A 7,825-nucleotide genomic window follows, 5' to 3' on the forward strand; every position below is an offset into this window, starting at 1 on the left:
TAAATAGTTTTTTCTAGTCATTGTATGTGTGTGTGTGTGTGTAAAGTTAAAATGAGATAAATCAATGTTAGAGAACAGGATGTGTCAATAGTAAATGCGCTTAATTATTCACTAGCTATGAAACTCTAACCCACATACTTTAAAACAAAACTTCTGTATTCATAGATAGGATTAACTGGCTAACAGAAATTATAAAAGACTAAACCCCTCAAATGGGAAACGTGTGCATCAAACTGTGGAAAGGAGTAAGTTTATTATTTTGCCTTATAACAAATTTATGAATTTTCAAAAGCAGTCAGCTGCATTTTTCAGGCGGTATTACATATCTTCAGCTGAGGATAAAAATCCAATGGAACTGTCTTTCCAAGGCGGCATCATTTCAGAACATGGGGAAAGGACTGCATGTTTAAATGCTTCCCAATATCAACCTTCTCCTATACTTCAAATACTAGCATCTCTATGAGAAGTTCAAGTTAGAATAATTCATCCTAATGAATTTATCTCCACACATCAAAAGAGCATGTTTACAGTCTGGTGCTCTAGAATGGTTGCACTGTTTCCCCCTCCCCTAAACACGCTAAATGCAGTTTACTCTATAAAAACGCTAAACTGAACAATTTCTAAGATATCAGATCCAGGCTTTTTACACGAGGAAAGGATTTCTCAATGAATATTGCTAAGAAAAAAAGTACTGTTCTAGAATTTACTGGTTTTTACTATAAGGGTTACTGGTATTCTACAATTCTAACAGTTTAAAATCTGATGTTTTAGATTTTTGAGAAGCTTAGGTTTGAATTGTAGAAATGTATCAGCATGTGGCACCAATAGCTCAGAGAAGAAATTTCTTGCTTAACGACTGCCCTGTTTAGCAACTGTTCGAAGCTACAACAGTGCTTCGTAAAAGTAATTTTACGACCAGTCCTTGCATTTATGGCCATCGCAGTGTGCCTGCAGTCACATGATCAAAATGTGGGTGTTTCACACCCGGTGGGCATTTACAACTGTTGCAGCATCCCACGGTCATATGATCGCCATTTGCACGCTTCATAACTGCCTTCTGACAAGCAGAGTCAATGGAGAAGCTGGCAGTAAAATCGCAAATCATGGTGACATGATGCGGCCATTCATAACAACCCATGTTGACTCGCCAAACAACCGAACAGAAAGTGACATCATAAGTCCATCACAGTCACACGTTTCACTTAGTGACCATGTCACTTAGCAACAGAGTTGCTGATCTCAATTGTGATCACTAAGCGAGGACAATTTGTAATGCAAAATATCATATTCAGTTTACTCTTTCTATCATCACTCACATCCTTCCTTCACTATTTACTTCATGCCTGTTCTCCTGAACACTGAGAACTCCGTTACAGAGCAAAGCATATGTAACTTGTCTGTTTGCATACCCTCATTTAGACATGCATTCTGAGCACAGAATATGAGACTTTAGATGTCCAAAAAAAAGGAGCCACACACCGAATTGGAAAGCTCTCTGTATGTTAAGTGCTTTTTTTTTATAGTAAAAAAAAGTACAAAGTCCTGATACGAAATATACAAAAAAATCAGCCAAGGAAAATGGTTGCCTTTCTACAAATATCAGTAGCATTGCATAGAACAGCCTCTGTGGGGTGTAGGGGATGGGGCAGATCCAACTGGGTATGATGCTTTAGGAACATTGCTAGGAAATTGTCTGCAGTTATACATAAAGTACACGGGGGCATAAAATCACATATACCTCAATAACACGCTGTTGCTAGAAACATTTTGCCATCACTTTCATGTACTGGAGCATTAGAGGAAGCACCAAACACAAGAATAAGCCACCACCATAGCCCTTTTCCTTGCATTAGCAACCCCAAGGAAAATACTGTGCAACCAGAGAGCTATTATTGCTTCAGCTAAGCCAATGGGTGCAAGGTTGCCATTTAGATCAATAGGGGCTATCATAAACCCAATTAAAATGGCATAGCCCTGCAGTGGCAATGGATGAGTCCCAAATAGTTAGGCCCTACTCTCAATGTGGGAAAAGCAAGGCTGGGATTATGTTTTCATGGCATGAGGCACTGGCTGGCTGCTAGCAGGCTTACTAAAGCTAAAATACCTACAGGGGGAGTAGAATCCTTATAAGCAGAAGTAAAGGGAAGGTGCGAAAAGCCAGCAGCTTAATAATGCTGAATGGAAGAAGGAAACCCTGAGCTGTTTTAAAAGGCCTCTGGGCAGACAATACCCTGAGTAGCCACCAGGGGACAGGACAAGTAAGCGTATAGCCCCCACGCAGGCAGGTAGGAGGAGATGCTAAGCATCAAACAATTAAGGGGGTGCTTGCACATAGTGCCCCCAAGAGGCCAGAGAGAGAAATGCAGTCAATACAATAAATAAAGATACAAAATAACCTATGTGACCGCTGCTGATACACCCCATCATCTTTTGCCATGTCCAAGTGCAATTGGTCAGCATCAAAGTGCCACTGAGGTCCCTATGGGAAAGTCCAACCAGACACACTGTTCTTTCATAAGCTAATCTAGCCATCTTCTTCCACCTCAGAATCCTTCCCATCTGGTTCCTCTCGGGAGGACTTGGATCCAGCAATATCATCTTCTTGGCCACTTAATACCTCTTCCACAACTTCACCTGCATTAGTAAATAAGATACGTCAATACTTGAACCTAACAAATAATACTCCTTTGCCCACATTTCCAGTATTTAATTTTGCAAGCCCTGCCCTGCAAAATGTAGCACTGCAACTTCAAAAGAACCTAGAGGAAATGGATTATCTGGATCCATGGCAGTTGAGTTTCAGACCAGGATTCAGCATGAAACTGCAGTGGTTGCATTTACTGATGACCTTTGAATAGACTGGGACTGGAGGAGGACAACTTCCTGATCCTCCTTGACCTCTCAGTGGCTTTTGATACCATTAACCATGGTATACTTCTGGACTGGCTCTGAGGGATTGGGGGGTCAGGTGGGGAGGCTCTGCTCTTCAGTGGTTCTTCTTTTTCCTAACATGATTAGTTTCAGTCAGTGGGACGGGAGAAAGAGAGATCTGCTTGGAGATCTCTCCTCTGTGAAGCACCCCAAGCGCTCTACTCTTACCACTCTCTTTAAGATCTACATGAAACTGCTGGGAGAGGTCATCTGTTGAAAGGAGATCAGGTATCTATGTTGATTAGTTATGTATCTTAGGTTTATGCCAAACAGGTAATGTAATCGAAGTGCTGAGTCAGTGCTTAGAGTTTGTCAGAGAAGGAACAGACTCAAACTGAATTCCTCATAGATGGAGCAGCTTTGGGCCCATGGGCCAATGATTTCAGGACAACACCATCATTGGCTCTGAACAGGATTATGCTTCCCTGCTCAGAGGTTAGTGGGCAACTTGGTGGTCCTACTGGCCTCACAAGCTTCTGGCCAAGGAGCAGGTGGCAGCTATGATTGGAAGGGTTTTTCCATCAATTACAACTATTCCTAGATCAGGAAGCTCTGTTCACTGTCACTCATGCCCCAGTCACCTCTCCTTTGGATTACTGTAATACACTCTACATGAGGCTGCGTTGAAAAGCATTTGAAAGCTACTGCTGCTGCAAAATGCAGCAACCTGGGCAGTGATAGTTATTTCTCATTATACCTGGGTGACACCACTGCTTCAGGATCTACATTGGCTGCCAATTGGCTTCTGGGTAGGATTCAAGGTGCTGGTTGTTACCTTTAAGACCTATGTTACTCCAGACCTGGGACCGCCTTCTCCTATTCATCTGCCCGCATGATCAGATAGAACAGAGTTAATTTCCTCCAGGTCCTGTCTATTTGAGATTGCCATTTGATGCAACCTAGCAAATGGGCATTTTCAGTCACTGCCCCCATGCTTTAGAATTCCTTGCCTACAGAGATCTGGTCTCTCCCTTCCTTCTGGGTTTCAGGAGAATCATTAAGATCCAGCTTTTCCACCTAGCCCAGGAGGAAGATGTGCTTTGAATAGAGGGATGCATTGGTGGGCATATGATTTTATATGTTTTTCTCATCCTTTTTTATGGTGTTGAGATTGTTCTTTTTCTGTGAATTTATTACTTTTATTGAGGAGTTCCTTTTATGATGTCTCTGACTGTTAGCTGCTCAAAGCCTTTAGGAATGAACAGCATATAAAGTATCAGCATTTATTTATTTATTTAAAACATTTATATAGCCTCCCATCTTGTACCAAACTCTGGGCAGCTCACAATTATTCTGCATTTCAGATCCAAAGGCTATATTTTTTTATTGGGAGCAGCTATATTTCATCATTACTTACCTCGCCCACTCTCCTCTTCATCTATAATCTCATGGACATCTGCCACCTCCTCTTCCTCCTCGTCTTCACCATCATCATCCACAATCACAACGAAGTCATCACCATTCTCTGTCTCACTAAACACACAAGGGAAGGAGGGAGGGAGTGTATCACCATTTATCCATCATCTTCTGCTGGCTTCCCAGCTGTATACACGAAGCCCTGTCTTCATGAAGTCCACTCCTCCTACGTCTCTTTAGTTCTCTCCTGCTACGTCCTGCTGCCACAAACCTAGACAAAATCTATATCCACACACAATGGCAGGCTTAGATTCTTGCCAAAAATATCACTCATACCATAATCTCCATAATAAGGAACCAAGAAACTGCCTGCATTCTTACCTGTCTTCTTCACCATTTTCACCACCTTCCCCCATCAGGTAGTATTGAAGTGGATTGGGCCACAGGTCTTCTTTAATGATCTAGAGAAAAGAGTAACAGGTATAAGGGCATAAGGATGCAACGAACAGTTTAGAATTTGTGGCCCTCCAGGTGTTGTTAAACTACCACTCCAAGCAGTTCCACCCATCATTGCTAACAGTAGTGGACGCTGAGGCTTGAGCAACATTTGGAGAGCAAGTTCTCATCACTGGTATGCAGTATAGTCCCACCTCAGCAATGCGATCTCCTGCAGGAAAGCTATGGTCACAGAACCAACTGAAGAAGCTGCGGCCCATTTCAAAGTTCTTCCGGCCATGAGCTAATGGGTCCTGGCCACGCCACCAGCGAATTGGTGTAGAATGGGAAACTAACCTCCCTGGAAAGGAAGGGGAACAACCACACAGGTGTAAACAAGTGCATGTCAAATCTGACCTTTGCTCCCTCAAAACACTGTCCCCTATTGCATACCAGAGGAACCACACTGGAACTCCTTCACAATGACCTCATTCTGGAAATAGGGATTGCTGCTGAAGTAGAACTTGATCTTGCAGCCTGACTTTGCATGGGTGAAATCCACAACCTATGTATCAAAGAATGTCATAATCATAACACTAGCAAGGTACTGCCAAGAAGTATGCTATAGAGCAGATCACTTCCACCTCTGAAGATGCTAGCCACAGTTGCTGGCAAAATGTCAGGATACCAAATAATTACACTACAGCCTATTAGCCTGGGAGCTCATCACCACTGGATTGACACTGGCTGTGAAAGCCTGCATCAACAGAGTAGCAAGGTACTGTTTATCACCACCCTTGACCCAGGATAGGGACTTTCAAGTGGAAAGAACCCAGAAATTTCAAAAGCAATTTAATTGGTTTCATTGATAAATTTGATTCTGAGTTAGTTCCTAAGCACCAGCTTTGTTGAAATCACCTGCAGATTGGTCATATAGCTCAAAGTGTCCTCATCCCGGTCATTGATCATTGCTGAAAGCTGGGGATGGTTGAGAAACTACAAAGTTAATGTCAAGGAGAAAAAGAATCTCATAATACGTTTCAGAAAGAGGGGAGGATAGATACACAATACAGAGACATTCTAAACTTGTGTGCAACACTGCCATGTATTAAGAGATCTTTTGCCATCGGAAGAACCCAAAATCCACACACCTACTCCCCCCAGTATTTCCTTGAATGTAGTCCCTAATTAAATATTTTATGAAGGAAGGATGTGATATTAGTCCATTGCTATATGGATTAATGACCGACTCAGCACAACACAGCTTCAAAATGTTCTTAAGTTCTTTGCAATACAGCATTTCCCTCTCATTTCTAGCAAACTCCCCCCCCCCCCCGGCCATTTCCCAACAGCTAGCAGCAATGACAGGATACAGCAGTGACCCAGAAGCCGGGGATGTTCTGGATGATGAGGTTGCGTCGCTCCAGATGTGGGCGCCGCATGTGACTGAACTTTGCTTTGAGTTGGGCAAAGGCACGGCTGGCCTGCTGGTTCACAACTTCCAGTTCCAGCTGCACAGCCTCCAGGGCTTCCAAGTACTGCTCAGTCTTGCGAGTGGGCTGCGGCTTCCCTCCCTCTCCCTCGTCGTCGTCGTCGTCGTCGTCGTCCTCCTCCTCCTCCTCCTCCCCCACCGAGATGACTGAGCACTCATCTTCAGCTGCTGCCTCAGCAGCCCTCCGCCTCTCCTTGGCCTCCTTCCTCTTTCTCCTGGTCTCCCGGCCATCCCCGGAGTCATCGGTCACCCCGATGGCGGCTTCCGCATTCCTCCGCGCCAGCCTGGCAGTTTCCACGCCCCCCGCAGCGCCTCCTTGTTGTTCCTCGTCGGAGGACGCCTCCCGGTCTCCGCTTGCACGGTCATCCCGAGTCCCCAAATCCTGTCCGGGAGCGCTTCGCTCCCCGACCGCAGGGGCGGCTTCGCGCACCCCCTGCTGGCCGGCCGTTTCCAGGCCACTCTTTTTTGCTTCCGAGGTTCCGTGCGCCTCCTGCTGGTTGAGGATTTCAAAGCTCCCGCCGCCCCAAGCCGTCATCTCGGCCAGAGCTTGGGCTGCCTCGGTCTCCTTCTGCAATTGACAAGCCGGGTCTAAGCGCCGCTGCTTAGGGGCCGGGGATTGGGGGTCCCAGGCCCCACCGCCCTCGCTCATGGTAGTTCAACTCCGGTCCCAACGACAGATCGAAGTCCGAAGTCCGAAGTCCGAAAGGGGCGGGCAAAAAGCCGCAAGTCCGTCCAACCGTCGGTGGCAGAGCAGGGGGAGAACTAGGATGGGGGAAGGGCGCAAGGGAAACGGCCTCTTCCAACTGCCTAAGCGCGAGAATCCTGCGCAGCTTCTCCTGATTGGTCGGCGGTGATCGAGGTCGGGCCACTGAGGCAGAAGCTGCCTCGCTCATTTGGATGATCCCAACGCGGATTGGCTGGCTCCAGGAGGCAATCGAAGAAAAGATCCCGCCTTTTTTTAACCCCACGTGGGGGAAGCAAGCGTTGATAGGCCCATGGTTTCCAGATTTCATTCGCCCCTGGTCTGTGGCGTGCTTCCCTTTTACCGACCTTATTTCGGTCGTCTCCGTCGCAGAAGAAACGGTGACGCGGACGTTCCCAGGGTGATCGGACGAGCGGCGCATGCGCAGCAACATTTCGGATGCCTTCTCACCCCTTGGGGCATGCGCCCTGGGAGGCGAGTGCCGCTCTCTGTCTAGCTTATGCCAAGCGGCTGACGAGGGTGTGGGTCCTGCTGCGTTTGGAGCAAGAGGCGGAGGGCGGCTTATGCGCTGTCCTACAAGATAGCGATAACTGCGCCGCCAGCAGAGATAGCAAGGCCGGGAGTTATCAGCGGGGAGCAGAAGCCCTCCCTGCGCCTCCTGGGTGTGGTGCGCTCACATGATTGCCCAAAGAGGCTGGTGGGCGGGAGATTCAAAAATAATTTCGCCAGGCAACGTGCATGTTAACTTAAAGCATTAACTCCCGGATGATATGCGGATGCATATCCGCTTCAATTGCATGAGAAGTGGGGTAGGCGACTTCGTCGGCTCCTTGTTACAACAGCTACGTGAGCAGAACATCCAGGGTCCGATAATAATAGTTGCCAGAGGACCAAGGAGAAGGGAAGTT

The 7,825-nt window shown here is 46.5% G+C and overlaps 1 protein-coding gene across 2 annotated transcripts; it reads right to left on the reverse strand.

The window, feature by feature from the left end:
* Window positions 1–223: 223 nt before the first annotated feature.
* On the reverse strand, window positions 224–7,367 carry LOC103051571 (testis-specific Y-encoded-like protein 5). Of its 2 annotated transcripts, XM_007425728.4 has the most exons (7): window positions 6,096–7,349; window positions 5,641–5,718; window positions 5,176–5,287; window positions 4,938–5,083; window positions 4,669–4,748; window positions 4,289–4,404; window positions 224–2,634 (listed from the first exon to the last, which is right to left on the reverse strand). In XM_007425728.4, exons 1-7 carry the CDS (start codon window positions 6,861–6,863, stop codon window positions 2,525–2,527), a joined length of 1,410 nt encoding a protein of 469 aa, XP_007425790.1. In that variant the 5' UTR covers window positions 6,864–7,349; the 3' UTR covers window positions 224–2,524. The 2 variants fall into 2 exon arrangements, with proteins under 2 accessions (XP_007425790.1, XP_087993855.1); XM_088137729.1 differs by lacking the exons at window positions 224–2,634; window positions 4,289–4,404 and adding an exon at window positions 4,411–4,569 and having other exon boundaries at window positions 6,096–7,367.
* Window positions 7,368–7,825: the final 458 nt, after the last annotated feature.

Source organism: Python bivittatus, unplaced genomic scaffold (genome assembly GCF_059951505.1).
Source record: "Python bivittatus isolate LINGU-HERP-01145 unplaced genomic scaffold, Pbiv_v1 ctg000220_np1212, whole genome shotgun sequence".
NCBI lineage: Eukaryota > Metazoa > Chordata > Lepidosauria > Squamata > Pythonidae > Python > Python bivittatus.

What these genes read in the sequence shown, in the direction of transcription:
- LOC103051571 (XM_007425728.4), bottom strand. Translation starts at nt 6,863, where the DNA reads ATGAGCGAGGGCGGTGGGGCCTGGGACCCCCAATCCCCGGCCCCTAAG. An exon ending in GTTCCAGTGTGGTTCCTCTG is followed by an intron (nt 5,084 to 5,175) that starts GTATGCAATAGG and finishes CTTCCTTTCCAG; the next exon opens with GGAGGTTAGTTTCCCATTCT. An exon ending in CAGGAGATCGCATTGCTGAG is followed by an intron (nt 4,749 to 4,937) that starts GTGGGACTATAC and finishes TCTTTTCTCTAG; the next exon opens with ATCATTAAAGAAGACCTGTG.